Here is a 23,470-nt window from a genome sequence, read left to right as displayed (position 1 = left end):
TGTAGAGTGTCTTGCAAATGCAGAAGAGTCTCGGCTGGGTCTGCGGGGCAAAGGAGGGAGTAGAGGGGAGAGTAGAGGATTGAGTCACTAGAGCAAGTGTGAACTCGTAATGATCCGTCTCATGGGTTTGAGATGAACGTCCCCTGACAGCGCCTACCAACTCATCGTTCTCCTTCTCTCCACACACATACATCATGACTCAGCGCTTTCCCGCAACAGAACTCCACTGACACAACACTGGTTGACAGTACTGGGCTCTCACACACTACACTGTCCTCTGACTGACTATGCATCAGAGGAGAGGAGAGGAGAGGAGAGGAAAGGAAAGGAAAGGAAAGGAAAGGAAAGGAAAGGAAAGGAGAAGAGACCTGGGCAAGGCAGAGGACTAGCGAGACTGCATGTTGGAAGAAGAAGAGGTGACTCTCCCTGCATCTCAATGTCTCTTTCACTCTCTCTCCTCTCTCTCCTCTCTCTCCCCTCTCTCTCTCTCCTCTCTCTCGTCTCTCTCCCCTCTCTCTCTCCTCTCTCTCGTCTCTCTCCCTTCTCTCTCTCCTCTCTCTCTTTTTCTGCTGCTTTTCCTATCTTTTTTTCTCATCTCCTGACTGCGGTGTGCCACGGTGAAATATTAATCTGCTTTAAATATTCATCAATGTGTTAAAATATTTTTTAAATGATAATAGAGTTAAAGGGACAAAACGGCTCTCCTCAGGACTCGTCTGGTCGGTGTCTGAAAGATCCGCGCCAGAGGGCTGGACTGGGCTGGACTGGGCTGGACTGAGCTGGACTGGGCTGGACTGGGCTGGACTGGGCTAGACTGAGGCTGGACTGGGCTGGACTGAGCTGGACTGGGCTGGACTGAGCTGGACTGGGCTGGACTGGGCTGGACTGAGGCTGGACTCGGCTGGACTGAGCTGGACTGGACTGGGCTGGACTGGGCTGGACTGAGGCTGGACTGGGCTGGACTGAGCTGGACTGGACTGGACTGGACTGGGCTGGACTGGGCTGGACTGGGCTGGACTGAGCTGGACTGGGCTGGACTGGGCTGGACTGAGCTGGACTGGGCTGGACTGGGCTGGACTGAGCTGGACTGGGCTGGACTGAGCTGGACTGGGCTGGACTGAGCTGGGCTGGACTGGGCTGGGCTGGGCTGGGCTGGACTGGGCTGGACTGAGCTGGACTGGGCTGGGCTGGGCTGGGCTGGACTGGGCTGGACTGGGCTGGACTGAGCTGGACTGGGCTGGACTGAGCTGGACTGGGCTGGACTGAGCTGGACTGGGCTGGACTGGGCTGGACTGGGCTGGGCTGGGCTGGGCTGGGCTGTCCTTGCGACTGAGCATGTTACGCTGTCTGCATGTTAAAAAACCTTACATTTACATTTACATTTAAGTCATTTAGCAGACGCTCTTATCCAGAGCGACTTACAAATTGGTGCATTCACCTTATGACATCCAGTAGAATAGTCACTTTACAATAGTGCATCTAAATCTTAAAGGGGGGTGGGTAGGATTACTTATCCTATCCTAGGTATTCCTTAAAGAGGTGGGGTTTCAGGTGTCTCCGGAAGGTGGTGATTGACTCCGCTGTCCTGGCGTCGTGAGGGAGTTTGTTCCACCATTGGGGGGCCAGAGCAGCGAACAGTTTTGACTGGGCTGAGCGGGAACTGTACTTCCTCAGTGGTAGGGAGGCGAGCAGGCCAGAGGTGGATGAACGCAGTGCCCTTGTTTGGGTGTAGGGCCTGATCAGAGTCTGGAGGTACTGAGGTGCCGTTCCCCTCACAGCTCCGTAGGCAAGCACCATGGTCAGATGCGAGCTTCAACTGGAAGCCAGTGGAGAGAGCGGAGGAGCGGGGTGACGTGAGAGAACTTGGGAAGGTTGAACACCAGACGGGCTGCGGCGTTCTGGATGAGTTGTAGGGGTTTAATGGCACAGGCAGGGAGCCCAGCCAACAGCGAGTTGCAGTAGTCCAGACGGGAGATGACAAGTGCCTGGATTAGGACCTGCGCCGCTTCCTGTGTGAGGCAGGGTCGTACTCTGCGGATGTTGTAGAGCATGAACCTACAGGAACGGGCCACCGCCTTGATGTTAGTTGAGAACGACAGGGTGTTGTCCAGGATCACGCCAAGGTTCTTAGCGCTCTGGGAGGAGGACACAATGGAGTTGTCAACCGTGATGGCGAGATCATGGAACGGGCAGTCCTTCCCGGGAGGAAGAGCAGCTCCGTCTTGCCGAGGTTCAGCTTGAGGTGGTGATCCGTCATCCACACTGATATGTCTGCCAGACATGCAGAGATGCGATTCGCCACCTGGTCATCAGAAGGGGGAAAGGAGAAGATTAATTGTGTGTCGTCTGCATAGCAATGATAGGAGAGACCATGTGAGGTTATGACAGAGCCAAGTGACTTGGTGTATAGCGAGAATAGGAGAGGGCCTAGAACAGAGCCCTGGGGACACCAGTGGTGAGAGCGCGTGGTGAGGAGACAGATTCTCGCCACGCCACCTGGTAGGAGCGACCTGTCAGGTAGGACGCAATCAAGCGTGGGCCGCGCCGGAGATGCCCAACTCGGAGAGGGTGGAGAGGAGGATCTGATGGTTCACAGTATCGAAGGCAGCCGATAGGTCTAGAAGGATGAGAGCAGAGGAGAGAGAGTTAGCTTTAGCGGTGCGGAGCGCCTCCATGATACAGAGAAGAGCAGTCTCAGTTGAATGACTAGTCTTGAAACCTGACTGATTTGGATCAAGAAGGTCATTCAGAGAGAGATAGCGGGAGAGCTGGCCAAGGACGGCACGTTCAAGAGTTTTGGAGAGAAAAGAAAGAAGGGATACTGGTCTGTAGTTGTTGACATCGGAGGGATTGAGTGTAGGTTTTTTCAGAAGGGTGCAACTCTCGCTCTCTTGAGGACGGAAGGGACGTAGCCAGCGGTCAGGGATGAGTTGATGAGCGAGGTGAGGTAAGGGAGAAGGTCTCCGGAAATGGTCTGGAGAAGAGAGGAGGGGATAGGGTCAAGCGGGCAGGTTGTTGGGCGGCCGGCCGTCACAAGACGCAAGATTTCATCTGGAGACAGAGCACAGGGTAGGGCAGTGTGAGCAGAACCAACGGTGCCGTTTGACTTAGCAAACGAGGATCGGATGTCGTCGACCTTCTTTTCAAAATGGTTGACGAAGTCATCTGCAGAGAGGGAGGAGGGGGAGGGGGAGGAGGATTCAGGAGTGAGGAGAAGGTGGCAAAGAGCTTCCTAGGGTTAGAGGCAGATGCTTGGAATTTAGAGTGGTAGAAAATGGCTTTAGCAGCAGAGACAGAGGAGGAAAATGTAGAGAGGAGGGAGTGAAAGGATGCCAGGTCCGCAGGGAGGCGAGTTTTCCTCCATTTCCGCTCAGCTGCCCGGAGCCCTGTTCTGTGAGCTCGCAATGAGTCGTCGAGCCACGGGGCGGGAGGGGAGGACCGCGCCGGCCTGGAGGATAGGGGACATAGAGAGTCAAAGGATGCAGAAAGGGAGGAGAGGAGGGTTGAGGAGGCAGATTCAGGAGATAGGTTGGAGAAGGTATGAGCAGAGGGAAGAGATGATAGGATGGAAGAGGAGAGAGTAGCGGGGGAGAGAGAGCGAAGGTTGGGACGGCGCGATACCATCCGAGTAGGGGCAGTGTGGGAGGTGTTAGATGAGAGCGAGAGGGAAAAGGATACAAGGTAGTGGTCAGAGACTTGGAGGGGAGTTGCAATGAGATTAGTGGAAGAACAGCATCTAGTAAAGATGAGGTCGAGCGTATTGCCTGCCTTGTGAGTAGGGGGGGAAGGTGAGAGGGTGAGGTCAAAAGAGGAGAGGAGTGGAAAGAAGGAGGCAGAGAGGAATGAGTCAAAGGTAGACGTGGGGAGGTTAAAGTCGCCCAGCACTGTGAGAGGTGAGCCGTCCTCAGGAAAGGAGCTTATCAAGGTATCAAGAGGGAGGGATGACAGGAGAGAGGGATGACAGGAATTGATAGACTTTAACGGAATTAAATGCATTTTTTAAAAGGACATGACTCACTCAAACCATCAAGGTCCCAGTTCCTTGTCAGTTCCGGTGCTGTAAGTATTAGCAAAAGGGCACACTGCACACTGTTCGGTGGGTTAAAAGATCAAATGGGTATATTCCCTCCAAAAAGATCCAGTGAGTGAGTGTGTGTGTCCGTGTGTGTGTTTGAGACCAGTGCAAAGTGTAGAATCTAGTAGAAACAAAGCACAGCATCTCTTTCTTGCACTCAAGGGACATCAGCTGTGGTGAAAGAGTCCCCTATCCAGTGGCAGCCCCACCTGTTTAAAAAATTATAATAACAATACAAAAGTTGGCCAGTTTTACATGTAATTCTAGCATTTATTTGTGTCACATATTAGTTTAGCAAACAATGTAAAAAAATATTTTAAAAATCCCTGAGTTATTAAAGCAGCATAAAAACATGGTATTTTTCTTTGAGTAAGGCAGCTCCATAATGCAGCTGTTTCAGAATAGCACAGTGCTTTCTGTGGTGGAGTGCCAGCCAGCGAAAGCACAGAGCGGACTCTGGTAATGCTGTGATTGGCTCAGGGTTCTGTCACTCATGGGGACACTACATCACCGCGGAATCTATGGGAGAACTAAGGAGTTCAAGTCCACCTGGGGTGTTAACATGGATTGACAGTAGAAATGCCCATCCAAGAAGGCTCAAGGTCATTGGCCACAGATAAAATTATGTCAATTCATGTTATATCTCCCGTAGCTTTGATTGGACTGATCATGTCAATATCATGAGTCTCGGTGCTCTTGGACCATTTTACATAAACATTGCAAATTCAACCAAGTGGAAGGAAGCAGTGGCTTACTGTCTCAAAACATGAAAATTGTGCATCACAAGTAGACAACGCTTTTAAACTGGGGAAATCAAACGTTGTGGCTCAGCTAGACGCCACATACAGACAAGCCGTGACCTTCACAACCAACAGACGGAGGAGAGTAGGTACAGTACGTGATTGCCAGGATCATAGCGTGCATTAAATTGTGTGGATGAAAAAATAGGCAAATAGGCTACATCAGTCTCAGCTTGCTCATGTCTTATTCGAAATGACGCCTCTTATCCACTCCTCCTCCCATTATGCCATTGTTATATTTCTTATATGGCTATCACATTAGTATCTTATTCATCATTTAGGTCATGTTAGAATGATGCATATCATTGTTTTGCTTACTTTGTGTATTATAATCACCTCATGTGCTTTTCTACACCAGGAGGGATAATGTTGTTGGGTCTGTAACCATGTTCGCCAGTGACAGTCACTTCCCATTAACAAAAGAAAAATACAAAAAATGTTCAGTAATAGACACATGTAATTCCAGTTGATATTGCAAGGGTTGTTTTGTTTGCCTAATGCGCTGTCTGTGCGTCGATATATTGTCTATAAAAGTCGATCCTCGTGATTGTATTTTCCTTGCTTTTTAGAGCACATGATACAATATGTCAAACAGTAGGCTAACCTCTGAGTCCACGTCTCGCTCTCCCTCCCTCCCTCCCTCCATCTCTCTCTCTCTCTTTCTCTGTGTTGTGACTTAAAGAAGAGTAAAGTTCACGCCTCAACATCTGGCTGAATTTATCTGAACATCTCTCTTCATTCCTGTCGCTGAACGAATAGGTCTATCCCGTCGCAGTTCGTTTGCTTGCACTTATACTTACAGCTGTTAATGATATAAGAATAAACATTGTGAATTTACTGAACATAAATGTAATAATGTTTGTGTATGGTTCAAAAGTGAACTCATGTTGGCATTCATTATTATTGCAGGAGAATGTGGTTCTTATCAAGTAACACAAATCCACAAGGAGTCAGTAAAAAATGTGTTAATTTAAGCAAATCAGCCATATCAGCTATGGTTTTTAAAAAGCAAGTAAATGTGGTTGAATGAGCTGTTTCTCTGCTAAACTAGGCTCCGCCAGGTATAGGGGTGGTAAGGATTCACTCCATGGTGCTGAAATGAAAGCTCCACTGTTGGCACAGCTTTATGTAGGCCCTAACAGTTTGTGGGCACGGTTTGTCACCATTATAGTGCAATTAATGTATTGTTTATGTTGTATAGTGGCTTCATTGGCATGCATCTAAAAAGAACAAATGCTGAGTTTGCCCCATCAAGATTTACATTCTAAAATCACCACTGTAAGTTTCACTTCTCTTATGACATTCATAATGTGCTTCTGGCTGGCTGCAGAGCTCCAGAGACCCAGAATGCTACCATCGTCCCGGGTTTTGGGTTCACGTCTGCTTTCATTGGCATCTCCCTCACTTCCTCAATGCGGAGCCTGAGTCTGAGCCCGAGCCATAGCAGGGCTTGGCAACTACATGAAGACATTTTTCTGTGAAAAGGGATAGCTCATTGGATGTGACAGCTGGGTATTTTCACGGATTGATCCTCAGAAATATGTTTTTTGACAGACATCAGGCATGACCGCCTCCTCTATTAGATTGGCTGTGTCACTTTCCCCTCCCATCTCTCTGCTCCGCAGAATACCAATGCATTTCACACCTAAAGAGGGATGAGGGATGATGGGGAGAAAGCTTGGTGCATACTCAGAGGAAGGGGAAGGGGAAAAGAGGAGAGGGGAAAGGAGGAGAGGGAAGAAGAGAAGAGGAGGAGAGAGGAAGGGAAGGGAGGAAGGCTGAAGGGAGGCCACAGAAGGTGAGAGGAATAGGTACTGCGTGGGGAGGAAGGCTGAAGGGAGGCCACAGAAGGTGAGAGGAATAGGTACTGCGTGGGGAGGAAGGCTGAAGGGAGGCCACAGAAGGTGAGAGGAATAGGTACTGCGTGGGGAGGAAGGCTGAAGGGAGGCCACAGAAGGTGAGAGGAATAGGTACTGCGTGGGGAGGAAGGCTGAAGGGAGGCCACAGAAGGTGAGAGGAATAGGTACTGCGTGGGGAGGAAGGCTGAAGGGAGGCCACAGAAGGTGAGAGGAATAGGTACTGCGTGGGGAGGAAGGCTGAAGGTGAGAGGCCACAGAAGGTGAGAGGAATAGGTACTGCGTGGGGAGGAAGGCTGAAGGGAGGCCACAGAAGGTGAGAGGAATAGGTACTGCGTGGGGAGGAAGGCTGAAGGGAGGCCACAGAAGGTGAGAGGAATAGGTACTGCGTGGGGAGGAAGGCTGAAGGGAGGCCACAGAAGGTGAGAGGAATAGGTACTGCGTGGGGAGGAAGGCTGAAGGGAGGCCACAGAAGGTGAGAGGAATAGGTACTGCGTGGGGAGGAAGGCTGAAGGGAGGCCACAGAAGGTGAGAGGAATAGGTACTGCGTGGGGAGGAAGGCTGAAGGGAGGCCACAGAAGGTGAGAGGAATAGGTACTGCGTGGGGAGGAAGGCTGAAGGGAGGCCACAGAAGGTGAGAGGAATAGGTACTGCGTGGGGAGGAAGGCTGAAGGGAGGCCACAGAAGGTGAGAGGAATAGGTACTGCGTGGGGAGGAAGGCTGAGGGAGGCCACAGAAGGTGAGAGGAATAGGTACTGCGTGGGTGGGTTATTTACCAGTTTGTTTTCCACCTTGACAACTGAATGAATTAGAACAAAATATTTCCTTATGTCCTGACGAATCAAAACCTGCTTTACAATACAACAGCAGAACAGCCACTATATATCCTTCGTCTTCTAGTCTCCTCTGTTATGCCTTACAAACACTTACTGACTTCTGACCAAGATGAACTTTCTGTGTGACTACATCTCTGGAAGGAAGTCTTCTCACACGGTGCAAACCCTAAAGTCATTCATTAAACATTGACGACAACGACGGTACCTGAAATGATCGTAAAAGGTTGTGGAAAGCCCTGGTAGAGTAGGAAATCACATTAGGCTCCTACAAATGAGCGAGAGAGCGAGAGAGAGAGTGCATGTATGTGTATGTGTGTGTGTCAGTGGAGACTCCTCAGAAGAGGAAGGGGAGGACCATCCTTCTCAGTGAATTTCATATAAATAAAAATAGTAAAACATTAAAAGAGTTATCCTTTTTAACTATACTAAATATATTCACATCACCAAATAATTGATTAAAACACACTGTTTTGCAATGAAGGTCTACAGTAGCCTCAAAAGCACTCTGTAGGGTAGCACAATGGTGTACCAGAGGACAACTAGCTTCTGTCCACCTCTGGGTACATTGACTTCAATGCAAAACCTAGTAGGCTCATGATTCTCAGACTTACATAGTAATTAAAATGTAGAGAGAGAAAGACAATAGTCAAACCGTTTGGAACAAATTCATTTCTTTAAAAAATGGAAAAATGAGAGCGATTTCAAAATTTCACTTACTTACAGTAGCTAGCAAATGCAGCTGGCTAGTTTTGCCAACTCAAACACCCGGCTCAAACAGAGGGATGCTATGTTAGCTTTCTGACTATGACTATCCAACACTGGAACGGAACTCTTCCTAGTTAAGGTAAGCTTTTGGTTTTACTAATTTATTGACACGGGGCCCACCGGTGTAACTGCTAAACTGCTTACTGACTGCTTACTGTGCTGCATGATTGTAGCGGATTTACTAATGTGTTAGTTCTATTAGTTATGTTGACTATGATGTTACTTTAGCTAAAATGGTGACAATGATATAGGGGTTAGCGGTTATATGGTTTGGCTTGGAAATGTTTTGTTTTTGCCTGGTCACAGACAGCTGATGTGTTGTACATTGAAGTCCAGAAGTGGAGGGAAAAGGTGAGCAAAGGAGAGTCCCATGTACTGTGGCTCCGTTGGTAGAGCATAGTGCGAGGGTTGTGGATTTGATTCCCACAGGGGACCAGTACAAAGAAAATATACTATGCACTAAGTACTCTCTGGATAGGAGTGTCTGCTAAATGACTAAAATGTAGGAGAGAGTGGAAATGTGAGAAGGACTACGAAGTGGCTGCTATGAAAGTGAACTATGTTTATGTGTATTCATTCTGTTGAAAAATGTTTTGCAAATGGAACAAAACGGGGATAAACATACCTGAATTTGTCCAATAGAAACTCTTGTTTGCTACTGTTGGACTAATGATTACACCGTAGATCAGCTAGATGCAGGCAAGACTGTGCAAGGCGGTATTGAATGTGTCACTGTCTCTCCATATGTCACTGTCTGCCACCTCAAATCTTTCTCTTGACCTATGTGCACCTACGTTGTAAACTTTCATTAATAGGCTAGGTTGTAGCAACCTCATGTTGGGAGGGAAAATAAGAGTATCATGTAGCAGCCTAAACCTATTGATGTTACATTGAGCTGGATGAATGGAATATGAATGACAGTCATCCAGTATGCTGTAATAGAAATAAGGCCATGCTCATAAACAAAAAATCTGTCTCCCTCATCTTAAATAGCACCGACCTCCAATGGTATGTCTGTGTGGTGGTTGTGTAAGAAAGAGAAGAACAGAAAGAGCAAAGCGTTAAACGATAGACTGGACGTGTGCATTCTGCAGAACAAGATGAGTAGGAATCGTGTTTTTCTAAAGAGGGATTTGTCCGATTCTTTACGCCGACCTTTCGCTAAATACCCTGTCAGTGTATCTGAGTTAGCGGCCTGCGGATGAGGTGGACAATGGAGTAGATGGTGTGTGTGTACACGCGTGTGCATGTGTGTTTGTAAAGGGCAGGGTCGGTAGTGCGCTGTGCTCCTGATGCAATCCATCTTTTTCCTTCAGGGGCAGCCAGGCCATAGAGCAACAGGCGGCTCACAGGGGAGAGGTGGAAGAAACCCTGTGGGTTCGATTCCCATTTGGATGAAATAGCACAAGGATATGATGCTCAGCCAGCATGATCTGGCTCTTCTCTCAGCGAGATCCACATTATAATTGAGCTACACACACCTTCAAGTGAACATAATAGGATACAATAATGCACACTGTGACATAATGTAATGGCACATGTTGTTATTGCTGTAAACCAGGGATCCATAAATGACATTAATTTAACAGCGTACTCTATTGAGATGTAAAAATGTTTTGTTGTATAGTATGTTTGTATGTGACTGCAGGTGTTTATTTCTGAAACTGAAACGTGTGTGTGTGTGTGTGTGTGTGTGTGTGTGTGTGTGTGTGTGTGTGTGTGTGTGTGTGTGTGTGTGTGTGTGTGTGTGTGTGTGTGTGTGTGTGTGTGTGTGTGTGTGTGTGTGTGTGTGTGTGTGTGTGTGTGTGTGTGAGCGAGAGAGAGAGAGAGAGAGAGAGAGAGAGAGAGAGAGAGAGAGATAAGGAATGATAGAGAACCCTTGTTTATGCTGTCTTTGGCAATAATCACAGATACTGCTCATGCCAATATTGATACCAGATGGTATCCATCCGTGTCATGCCATCATGTCTTTGAAACAGGGAAGAGAGTGCCGTACATAACAAGAATAAACTGCCTAATGTGGCTGTGTAATATAAATACTAATCACACTCACATCACACCCACAGCTAAATTAGCCAAGCTAAACCGCTTACATTAGCACAATCCCCAATCTGCTGAAATAGGTCGTCTCTTAATGTAAGAGGATGAATCTGCTATTTGGATGCAATATGAGAAGGATCCCACAGACGTCAGTTCAATGTCTTGTTTTGATAAGTATATATGATATATGATAAGTACATTTATTTTTTAGGTAAAAAAAAATCAAAATGCCCATTGGGTGATTACTTTTTTGAAAATCCAATCAGTTTTCCATGTTGAGTGAACTTCATCAAATAGATGTTTTGGGTTGAAATGACGTGGAAACAACGTTGAATCAACCAGTGAGATGGTTCTATTTGTCCAATAATGTTAAACTAGCAGATAGACTCAATATCATATATTATCATTTACAGAAACGTCTGTAAATGTTAAAGTATTTTGGTGAATAATTCAATAACCAAAAAAGTTACAGACAAAAACTGTTTGTTTGCTTCAGCTGACTAAAATTATTTTTATGGTGGTGGAAGTCTGGGAGAGACTAAATATAAAAAGGAAAGGGAAAGGGAAACCTAGTCAGTTGACCAACTGTAAACATTAAACTGAAATGTGTCTTCTGCATTTAACCCAACCCATCTGAAGTAAGAATAGGTCTGATTGCTTTAGGTTAATTATAAAAGTGTAATTTCATATCACTGCACTGTTCCTTTTACAAATCCATATTGCACCTAATGGGACTGCACCAGTAGTTCTCACCTAATGGACTGCACCAGTAGTTCTCACCTAATGGACTGCACCAGTAGTTCTCACCTAATGGACTGCACCAGTAGTTCTCACCTAATGGGACTGCACCAGTAGTTCTCACCTAATGGACTGCACCAGTAGTTCTCACCTAATGGGACTGCACTCACCTAATGGACTGCACCAGTAGTTCTCACCTAATGGACTGCACCAGTAGTTCTCACCTAATGGACTGCACCAGTAGTTCTCACCTAATGGGACTGCACCAGTAGTTCTCACCTAATGGGACTGCACCAGTAGTTCTCACCTAATGGACTGCACCAGTAGTTCTCACCTAATGGACTGCACCAGTAGTTCTCACCTAATGGACTGCACCAGTAGTTCTCACCTAATGGGACTGCACCAGTAGTTCTCACCTAATGGACTGCACCAGTAGTTCTCACCTAATGGGACTGCACCAGTAGTTCTCACCTAATGGGACTGCACCAGTAGTTCTCACCTAATGGACTGCACCAGTAGTTCTCACCTAATGGACTGCACCAGTAGTTCTCACCTAATGGACTGCACCAGTAGTTCTCACCTAATGGGACTGCACCAGTAGTTCTCACCTAATGGACTGCACCAGTAGTTCTCACCTAATGGACTGCACCAGTAGTTCTCACCTAATGGACTGCACCAGTAGTCCTCACCTAATGGACTGCACCATTAGTTCTCAGCATTCATTCCTTCTTCCATCCCTTCTACAGAGCACCATTAAGAAAACGTTGTGGTCAGGTTGATATGCCTGGCCTCTGCTGTCGGTGACCGCCATCCTCCATCAGTCGCCCGAGGATGTCAAGTTTTGTGGAGCATGAAGTGTGTTCCTGCCCATTCCTCTCAGCCTGTTCCATATTTCCTGCCTCTCTGCACACCCCTCCCCTACCCTCCCCTTCCACCACTCTCTCGCTCCACTCCTCAACCATATTTTTGCCACTCCCCTTGGGATCATCTTAACCTTCACAGGCCGAAAATGTAAAAAGACTAAAAAACAAACGAAAAGAGTAAGCTCAACGTGGTTGCTATGAGTGTGTTCATGTGTGAGTGAATGGGAGAGACAGTTGGAGAGATGCTAAGTGATATTTACCTCTCTCTCTCTCTCTCTCCCTCTCTCTCTCTCTTCCCCATCCCTCCATTCCTCCAGTAAGGTGTCACACCTCTCCTCCTGAAATATCATCTGTATCCATCCACCCATTCCTCCTTTCTTTCTTTCTTTCTTTCTTTCTTTCTTTCTTTCTTTCTTTCTTTCTTTCTTTCTTTCTTTCTTTCTTTCTTTCTTTCTTTCTTTCTTCCATCCATCCATCAGTCCCTTTCGTTCCAGCAGCTATCATTCAATAGCTCAACAGCGCAGCAGTTAGTCTCAGGACAAACAAAGGCAGTATTCAGCCATCCATCACCTCAACTCGCTTTTTAATTCACCATCACTGAGTAGCCAAACTACCTATTTTAAAGAGCACGCACACATACAAGCATACACACAGGCATGTTTGCATTTATCTCTCTGTGTGTGTGCACTTTAGTATATTAGGATCCTATGATGCAGCTGGATTAAAGCTATATACTGAAAGTGCACCCCCTCTCGCTTAGTTCTACTACTAAATGTCAGTTTGAAAGGTTATATTTAAAGTGGAACTGACAGTGTTTTAGCAACATGAAATCGTATTCAAACCTGTTCATGTACACCCCCAGGAAAAATCTGACAATTTAAAAAAAACATTTTCTGACAAGCAAGCACTTAGATATGGTCATTTTCACGTTTTCATAAATCCATAGAATGTTTGGGAATGACGTATAGTAAGGCATTTGTGAAAATTCTATAGCAATATAGAGTGGGAAAGTAACATGCGTTTGGACAATTGATAGACACTGCAGTAAATAAAATGGAATAAAAACATCTGTCTTGTCCAGGACCGGAGTCTACTCAGACCGGTGCGCCATAGCCAATCAGAGCTAAAGTAGGCCTATATGCATATAAGCCATTTGCCACATGTGCCTGCAATTCACTTTGAACTGGACTGTGTGTTTATAGGCAGTAGCAACAGCGCGACCGTAGATCATTAAAACGCATTTGCCAAAAGCCACAAAATACACCTGAATGGATTTCTGTAAATATGCAAATACCACAGGAGTTCTCTTACATTTGAGAACTTCACAGTCCTATTGATCAAACAACCATGAAAAGTTAGGCTCTCTGTCCCTCATTTGCCTATGCACATCAACAATAACAAGATCAACTAATGCTATCCAGAGCGAGATGAGCTTAAATCTAATGAGGGAAGATGGTGCCGAAGAACATGGCTGACGTTTTACATTCTCCCAACCAATTGTGCAATTTTGTTATTTTTTGCGTTTTGTTTAACTTATTTTTAAACTTATTGTGTACATAATGTTGCTGCTACCGGCTCTTATGACCGAAAACTTCTGGACATCAGAAAAGAGATTATTCAGCGCCGACTGAAATAAACTTTAACGAGTCCAACGAGAAGGATATACTGCTTTCACTGGAGCAGGCCCAGATTCCCGCCTTTTGCGTGGAGAAAATACGCCGGAAAAGGGGACGCAGATCGGGGATCCTGCTGAGAAGCCAGAGGCGAGCAAATAAACACCCAATGCCTTCCATTCTCCTTGCTAACGTGCAATAGTTAGAAAATAAAAAGTGAGGACCTACTATGAAGATTATCCTACCAAACGGGACATTAAAAACTGTAACATCTTATGTTTCACCGAAGCATGGCTGAACGAAGAAACAGACAATATAGAGCTGGTGGGATTTTTCATGCACCGACAGAACAGAGACGCTACCTCTGGTAAGACGAGGGGTGGGGGTGTGTGTCTTTTTGTCAATAACAACTGGTGCGCGGTGTCTAATAATAAAGAAGTCTCTAGGTATTGCTCGCCTGAGGTAGAGTACCTTACGATAAGCTGTCGACCACACTATCTGTCAAGTTCTGACCTTAGTTCCTTTGTGATGTCTTTGTTTTAGTATGGTCAGGGCGTGAGTTGGGTGGGCAGTCTATGTTATTTTTTCTGTGACTTGGTATTTCTGTTTGGCCTGGTATGGTTCTCAATCAGAGGCAGCTGTCAATCGTTGTCCCTGATTGAGAAACATACTTAGGCAGCCTGTTTTCACCCTTGAGTTGTGGGTGATTATTTTCTGTTCTGTGTTTTTCTTCAACGTACAGGACTGTTTGTTTGTCCCCCCCCCCCCAGTCTTCAGTTGTTTACCACGCTACGCATTGGTCCTCCTCTTCTTCCACCCACGACAGTCTAGCCATGACACCTAGGTATTTGTAGTTGTCCACGTAATCTAAGTCAGAACCGTCCAGAATAGTGATGCTCGATGGGCGGTTGGGTAGCGATCGGTTGAAGAGCATGCATTTCATTTTACTAGCATTTGAGAGCAGTTGGAGGCCACCGAAGGAGTATTGTATGGCACTGAAGCTCGTCTGGAGGTTTGTTAGCACAGTGTTCAAAGAAAGGCCAGATGTATACAGAATGGTGTCGTCTGCCTAGAGGTGGATCAAAGAATCATCTGCAGCAAGAGCGACATCATTGATATATACAGAGAAAAGAGTCTGCCCGAGAATTGAACCCTGTGGCACCTCCATAGAGACTGCCAGAGGTCTGGACAACAGGCCCTCCGATTTGACACACTGAACTCTATCTGAGAAGTAGTTTGTGAAACAGGTGAAGCAGTCATTAGAGAAACCAAGGCTGTTGAGTCTATATCCTTCCAGGATACCCTGGCCAGGCCTGCTCGCAGAAGTGTTTTAGGGAGTGTTTGACAGTGATGAGGGGTGGTTGTTTGACCATGGACCCATAACGGAAGCAGGCAATGAGGCAGTGATCGCTGAGATCCTGGTTGAAAACAGCAGAGGTGTATTTAGAGAGCCCTTTTAGAGGGCCCATGAAGGTGCGCATGTTTACGGATTTGGGGTTGTACTGGTAGGTTCCTTGATCATTTGTGTGGGATTGAGGGCATCTAGCTGAGATTGTTGGATGGCCGGGGTGTTAAGCATATCCCAATTTAGGTCACCAAGCAGTACAAACTCTGATGAAAGATGGGGGGCAATCAATTAACATATGGTGTCCAGGGCACAGCTAGGAGCTGGTAGGGGGTCTATAACAAGCGGCAACAGTGAGGGACTTATTTCTGGATCTCGAACTGTTTGTGCATAGACCTGGATAGTATGACAGAACTCCGCAGGCTTTTGCTTTATTGTTTTATTTGAAAGGATATGGCCCGTTATAATTCCCACTTATGTACATAGGATATATATGTATATATAATTTTAACATTAAAACAAAAGAAAAGATCAATAATATTTGTCCAGCCTTTGCTGCTATGCTTGCAGATGTGCATAATATGCTGTGTATTATATTCGGCCCGCGGACCTTTAGATTGACATGTGCGCTAGCCTATTGGGCACGTTACGACTGACTTGTGATCATTGTCCTTGATAGTTTGTATTCGCATTCCCAGCCTTATTTACAGTCGTGCGTTTTTATTCAAAATATTGAGTCGTTGAAACTGAAACAGTGAATCCCGAATGTGTGGATGCAGCAAGCAATGTACCAGGCCATCTGTGATTTATAACCTGATAGCAGTATTTTTGGGGACTATCAAGAAATGTATTGGTGAATTAAATGAATCATGCATTGAACTGCATCCATCTATTTTGCCAACAATGTCCCACTGTGTGTCATGTAAGTTTGAGTCCAATAGAGCCTATTTTTAAAACCTCTTATAAAGTTGGTTTTGAAGCATAAACTGGGAATTGTATATTTTATATTATGAGTGTCTGTTTGTTTCATACCTGAAAGTAGTTAAAATGGTGTCAGCCACTGTTGTCCAGCAGTGCTTGATAACATACTGTTGGAGAGACTAAACTAATAGGATAACAGCCTACAAAATGGCACCCCTCTGGATACGTTATAAAACACCTAAACAACGGCACTTTGGTCTCTATGACACACATTCTTTATAGCTCACTACACAATCTGCCCGTCCTGATGGTGTACTCAAGTAAAAAGAGAGACTATTTTCAAAGAATGGTCACAGTTTGGGAACTGAATGCCAATGAGGTACTTGGTGGAACAGAATGCAAATGTGTCCAAGTCTCCAGGTCCAGGTATAAGAGAGAGAGAGAGAGAGAGAGAGAGAGACGGAGAGAGAGAGACCAAGAGAAAGAGAGAGTTAAAGCCCCTGAGCCTTTAGCAAAATGTTCAGTTTAGTTTCCCACTAAAACAAAATGTTATTTTCTTTTAACATGTTTAGTCCCGGTTCCTTGGAGAGAACTACAAATATATCTTGCTGTTTTCTGCTGGTAAATGTGGAATAAATTCTTCCAAGTGTATAGGCACTTTCTGACACCTGCTGATGTAAAAAGGGCTTTATAAAATACGTTTGATTGATTGAAATGTCCATCACCTGCTGTTCCTTAACTGCTAGCTACTCCGAAATATGAATATTATATAAAAGTCATGGGTTGAGACATACTGAATCTCCCACCTGAATCAAACAACTCCTACATGATGTCCCCTGGAATATCATCAAGCACAGATGGTGAGCATAAAACTTTACTGCCTCTGTAATTGTACAATCTAATTTAATCTCCAATACATAAAAAACAGGTAAACACTGAAATCATAAATGTAGTGATCCGTGTCACTACCTCACAGGAGAGGCATTTGAAAGTAAACATGTTTTTTTTCAAAATGCGTTTTTGAGCAGAAATGCCTTCTTCAACATGTGAACTTTCATGTGCCTTAATAACAAATGTGTATGCCATCTGTAAATACAAATACAATTGTTAAATTATGAACCTAGTTGGTTTAGCCACAGAAAAGACAGGAACGCTCCCACTAGCCATGATTGGCTGAAATAATGGATGGGCTGGACATGCTGTTTGGATTGGTATGCCATGTTGCACTCTTCTGTCTATAATGAGCTGCTCAGTATGTGTAGGTAATCCTTTCTAACTCAGATTTCTTTTAAAGATAGCTCTCTTTCTGGAGGACTGAATTTTGAAATCAGTGGAATGCCCGGTGGAAGGAGAGTATGATATCCAAGAGGATGGAGAAATTTCAGGCGTTTGATTGCAAATGCAGAGGGAGTCGAAGGCTGTTGTATAAAACACCTGTCTCCAAATTACATCTTCAAACTAAGGGCAACCATGGCATCCGTGACAGAAAGGGAGAAGCGTTCATTGTGTATATGGGTAAGAGAGTCTACCTAGCTACATTGTATTATACGCTTGTAATTTTGTCAGAAGTCGTTCTCATTGCAACTTAAAGCAGCTAGCTAACATTACTGTACATGTATGAAATGTTTAGTAATATTATTCTACGTCTAAACAAGACTCCACATGCAAGTAGCTATTTCACTGTACCTTTGACACTTTCTATATCCTGTGCATGTGACAAATAAACTTTGATTTTATATGATATAGTGTGTGTTTACCAGAGACGGTCATGTGAAGGACAACCAAAGTCAAATTAGGATTTAACGTTAGGCCAACGAGAAAAGTTCCAACAATTATCCAGTAGAATGCCCTGCTTTTAATTCATCACACTTACAACCATAAGCTATTTTTTCTAATTATCTTAACTATTAATTATATTAACTTGCAAATAATGACCTTGTTGTGATGAATGACAACTGTATACAGACATATTGATAGACGTAGTATAAACCAGCCTTTAGTCTTGAAATCTTTGGTTGTTTACACATGTGACTCCTTAAAGAGATGGATGGGTGAATGGGTGTACACAAAGAAGAGCTCTCCAGTAGGTGTACCAAAACATTCAAGAGCCTTTTTCTCAAAAGTGGGGTTACAAGTTTATACATTTTCAAAGCAGAATTACTTTCCCATTGTTCCTTACCTGTAGTGTATGATATTCAATTGTATAGCTCTGAGTCTATTTCAAACGTTGCTACATAAAACCGAGCTGGTCGGTCACATTTTACTATCCAATCCACCGGAGCCCATTCCCTTTGGACAAAATGGTGTTTCATCCTGGATGATCAGACACTCATCTGAGTGAGTGTCACTCTACCCTTAATAGAATTGTTTCAGCCAATAGTTGGCAGTGTTCTTGTGTTTATTTTCTCTAATAATATTGTCAGGGCAACAATATGCCGTAAGACCTAAGGGTTAGGACGACTAGTGGGGTTGTGACCAGAACGATGCTGATTCAAGTCCCTGGTGCGGTACGTTGTTGTGGTGCCCTTGAGCAAGGTCGCTACTGTTTCAGCATACTACCGGTACCCAGTTGTGGAAACAAACCAAAAAAATAGTTTAAAAAGTACAAGTCTCAGAAGATATAAAAGTTTGCAGAGCAAGGTCAGGCCACTCAGTAGAATGGGATGGCTTCCTGCTAAAACCTTTTCAGCATTGAGAGGAACATTCCCATTTATTTTATTGTTGACTTTGGAATCTCTTTGATCCTCCTTTCCCTAGTCCTTTTAGGCTATAGCTGTGTTCAACATAACCCCCCTACAATAGAATCAAGAAAAACTCAGAAAACTGTCAAATATTTCCTTACAGTATATGATAACATCTTACAGTATTTTCTCAAACTTCTTCAAATAACCATGTCTTCAAATATTTTCAAAAAGATCTAATTAAAGATCAGATTAAATGCATACACACCGCACATTGTATAGATGCATATCATCGATAAGATCCCATGTAAATAATCCCATACCTATCACTTTCTCTTAGATCTCACTATCGGAATCTGTTTTTGTGTGTGTGTGTGTGTGTGTGTGTGTGTGTGTGTGTGTGTGTGTGTGTGTGTGTGTGTGTGTGTGTGTGTGTGTGTGTGTGTGTGTGTGTGTGCGTGCGTGCGCATGCATGTGTTGTATTTGGTGCTTAGTTTCTTGACACAGCACTGTACTGTAGTCACTACGTAGGCTCCTCATTGCTCGAAGTTAGTCGAGATAATTAAGGTTGAGGGAGGACAGCTCCCTCCAGTGCCCTAGAGCCTTGATCACGCTGGGCCCACTGACTGGGGCTATTCATTTGCACAGAGGAACACAGCGCGAACACAGGACATCTCCCCAGGGGAGTGATGTTGGGATAGTGGTGTGTGTGTGTGTGTGTGTGTGTGTGTGTGTGTGTGTGTGTGTGTGTGTGTGTGTGTGTGTGTGTGTGTGTGTGTGTGTGTGTGTGTGTGTGTGTGTGTGTGTGTGTGTGTGTGTGTGTGTGTGTGTGTGTGTGTGTGTGTGTGTGTGTGTGTGTGTGTGTGTGTGTGTGTGTGTGTGTGTGCGCGTGTGTGTGTGTGTGTGTGTGTGTGTGTGTGTGTGTGTGTGTGTGTGTGTGTGTGTGTGTGTGTGTGTGTTAGGATGGGGCAGAGGGAGTAGGCTACTCAGCTAGTGTTTGATGCTGCCTCTCCACTATTTATGCTTTGCTACAGTTGGTCTGTGTTTTTGTTTGAAGCTTTAGCAGTCGCCACACAGCAGACATCAACGCGCTTTATGAAAAGAGGTTTAGTTTTGAACTGGCTTTTCACCACCTTGAGGCTACTGTCTGTAGTGTATAGTGGGGATGGATCCTCTTTGACATACCCTGTCTGTAATGTTCCCATTTAGTGTTTCTGCCTGCTGTTTGTCCACTCTACCTGCTTGCATCTGTCTGAGTGCCTGAATTCCTAAATGTGTGTGTGGCAAATTCTGACAGCTAGTATGACTCGAGAGGAATATGAAGCTCCCGTTACATATCATTGTTCTGCAGTTGTTGCTCTTCTGAAGCTCAGGGTCCTGCTGTTGTGTCAAGTCTCTCCCTCAGCATCTCTCTCTCTCTCTCCTCCCACTGAAAGAGGGACTCCTCACTTCATCTAAGCATCTGTGCTGTGATGAGAAACTCTACCTAGCAAACTAGGACACTCACTGCGTAATCAGCAAGAATCAGCAGGCAGCAAAGTCAAAAAAGAGAGAAGAAATCTGTTTGCAGTGGGAAGCACAATTTCGTATACTGAACGTGCAACTGCTGACAAAAGTAGTACAGCCAGTAAATATTGTCCATATAGGCTTTTCTTTATCTACAATGTGTTTATTTATTAATGCCTCACCTGAATATCTTAAAGACTGTGGAGGGGGTGCATCAGAGTTTAAACCTGACGCTACTCCTACATACTGGGTCCATCTCTTCTGACACAGTATCTTTGCTGCCTTTTATTTGACTTATTTCTTCCCTTCCTTTTTCTACCCCTCTTTTGGTTCATTCACACTACAGAGTCAAGCTGAACCAAGCCGAGCCAAGCTGTACTCTGCTGATCTGCTTACTTATCCAACATAGTTGCTGGAACCAAGCACACTTAGAAAAAAGGGTTCCAAAGGGGTTCTTCAGCTGTCCCTATAGGATAACACTTTTTGGTTCCAGATAAAAAAAAATGTTTGGTTGCAGGTAGAACCCTCTGTGGTAAGGGTTATACATATAACCCAAAAGGGGTCTACCTGGAACCAAAAGGGTTTTTTAAAGGGTTCTCCTCTGTGGACAGCCGAAGAACCATTTTAGGTTCTAGATAGCACCTTATATCTAAGAGTGCAGGAAAGGACAATGGGTGCGTTGGTAAATTGCCTCCAGTGTCAGAGTGCACTCTGGGACATTCATAAATTCAGAGTGTTGTCAGATTTTCAGTTTGTAAATTCCGAGCCATTCACTATTAGAGTGGTCGGAGCGCATACTGGATACTCTGGCTGCTTGGGCTGAAGAGTAGGGTTGATCCGAGAGTTCTGATCTCACAACGGCAGTCAAGCACCGAAGTTAACTGGCTAAAGTTGGCTAGCTTGCTAGCTACTTTCAGACATAAATGAGAGAACACTTCACACTGGCAATTTTACTTGCCCTAGCAGACCTGGTTATAGGGCTATACTCTTGCAAAAAAGGTGCTATCTAGAACCTTAAAGGGTTATTTGGCTGTCCTCATAGGAGAACCATTTGAAGAACCCTTTTTGGTACCAGGTAGAAACCTTTTGTTCCATACAGAACCCATTCCACAGAGGGTTTTGCATGAAACCAAAAATGTTCTACCTGGAACGAAAAAGGATTCTCCTATGAGGAACCCTTTTTTTCTAAGAGTATACTGTATAAGGGTTAGTGTTTTTTTATGTTAACTGAAACCTGTCTTAACAACTGGTTGTAGGTTGTTCGTAAATGCATCAATTATTCTGCGCTCTGAGGCTATCAAACCAGAGTGCACTTATATCACAGTAGATTGCCAGAGTGAATTTATGAATGCACCCAATGTGAAAAGAAAATATCCAAGCCAGCATGGTACAGTTTTCAGGTTGACATGATTATGTGAGATGAGTATTTGTGACATAAACCTTCCTTCTCTCCCTCCTTTGCAGTGTGGAGCATGACTTCCGACTGCAGGAGGGGGCAGTGACCCGCACGTGGAGGGTAGAGGACCCTCCGGAGGTTTCCCTCCTGCCCACTGTGACCCCTCAGCCCACCACGCCACACCGCCAGGAAACACCCCTGCCGGTGACACTGGCACGCCCCCCTCACAGCGGCAAGAAAAGCAGGAAGAAGTGCTTCTGGTTCTTGTGAACTTTAAACTTTGGAGGGAGGGTGGGATAGGGAAGGACACAATGAATAAGGCCACTCCTTCTTAAGATTGTGAAGGACGGAGATGGATACAGTACTTTACATGCTTCCTCTATAGACTGTGAGGGTCTGAATGGTAGTGTGTGAAGTGTGCAGCCCTGATGTGGATGGAGAGAGAGAAAGAAAATGGAAGCTCAAAACAAGTGTGAGAAGAAGCAGTAAACAAGAGAGTTTAAAGGAGATATAAAAGAGGTATAAAATAGATATAAAATATAAATAAAAGAGGTAGAAAGAGAAATCAAACATAAATAACAGAGGTATAAAAGAAACATAAAAGTAGTTAAAGGACCTAGAAGAACCGTAGTGTGTAGATGAATGGAATCTGTGCTGTTCCTGGTGTTGGAACTTTATAGAGTGAAGAGTGAAACGAACATGCTTGTGTTGTAGTTGCACCTCAATAAATGCCTCTTCAGCACTTGTGGTCAGTTTTAAGTGCATGGAGGGAGGTACTGTAAAGGCAATTGTTGAAGTGAAAGTGTAGAAGATGAAAATAAAGGGTAAGGACAAAATGAAGGTTAAGAAAGTGAGGAGGTATAAAAGGTTAGGGCATGGTGGGATTAAAAAAGAGCGTAAAAGAATGAGTGTACAGAGAGAAGAGTGGAAGGATCCATCCGCATCACTAATGGACAAATGATGGTTAGAACACCAGCTTTTATACCCTGAGACGTTTCAACAAATAAATTATTATGATGACCCTTATTCAAAACTTTTAATAGAATTGATTATACAAAAACCACACACATACATACAACAAGACAGGCTGAGAAAGGCACCAGGAGGAAAAGTGAGGGGGAAAAAACATATTAAAGTGTACATAAAACACAGTTCTACTGGTTGAATTGCTATATTTCAGATACGGATTACTGCTCTATAAAGTATTTTACAACAACGTGTTTGGGAATATTGTCATTAATGCTGTCATTGATTTTTACAAGATTAAGTCTTGTGATGAGTCACAAGTTGGTATAGCTTGTTAGCAGTGCTTTTTGTCGCCGGGTAACTACAGAACAAACACCTGTTGCCTGGCCTAAACACAATTAGCGTTGTTACCTCGTACCCCTACACATCGACTTGGTAGTGGTACCCAGTGTATATAGCCAAGTTATCGCTGCTCATTCGGTATTTATTCCTCATTATATTATTTTTCTATTATTTCTAATTGTTTCTTTCTGCATTGTTGGGAAGGCCCCTTAAGTAAACCTGTTGTTTACGAAGCACTTGACAAAAACAATTTTATTTGAGCTCCACTGTTATAGCATCCCACTCTAGCTCTCTGTCAATTCCCACCGTTCGGAGTTAGCGAGCTGAACTTTTAACTGTCTTAGCTGGCTAGTGGGCTAACTGCACCACAGGTGTTTTAGCTAGCAACCTTTGGGCTAAACCCCCATTCGGTTTGTTTGGCTAACACGAGCGGTGCTGTTTCTTCACAGTGTGTTACCACACCATTGAAGCACCATCCCTTTTACATTAACCTAGCCATGCATTTCTACCTCAAGATACTCAAGTCAGAAATTTGGTATTTCACGCGATGGCTCAGCTAACTGGCTATCGTCAGTTAGCCAGCTAATTACACTGAACAAAAATATAAACGCAATATAAACGCAACAATTTCTACGATTTTACTGACAAATCAGTCAATTGAAATTCATTAGGCCCTAATCTATGGTTTTCACATGACTGGGAATACAGATATGCATTTATTGGTCAC

General features: G+C 44.5%; 1 protein-coding gene across 1 annotated transcript in view; it reads left to right on the top strand.

Moving 5' to 3' along the window:
* LOC118391504 (mucin-2) overlaps positions 1-22,756 on the top strand; it is a 55,932-nt gene extending 33,176 nt beyond the window's left edge. The window contains exon 4 of the mRNA XM_035782969.1: positions 21,504-22,756. Coding sequence (XP_035638862.1) covers positions 21,504-21,705 — 202 coding nt within the window. The 3' untranslated portion in view covers positions 21,706-22,756. The remainder of the gene's footprint in view (positions 1-21,503) is intronic.
* The last annotated feature ends 714 nt before the right edge of the window (positions 22,757-23,470 follow it).

Source organism: Oncorhynchus keta, chromosome 12 (genome assembly GCF_023373465.1).
Source record: "Oncorhynchus keta strain PuntledgeMale-10-30-2019 chromosome 12, Oket_V2, whole genome shotgun sequence".
Taxonomy (NCBI): domain Eukaryota; kingdom Metazoa; phylum Chordata; class Actinopteri; order Salmoniformes; family Salmonidae; genus Oncorhynchus; species Oncorhynchus keta.
The sequence above is the reverse complement of the archived record's forward strand: the minus strand, read 5'-3'. Positions and strand labels throughout refer to the sequence as shown.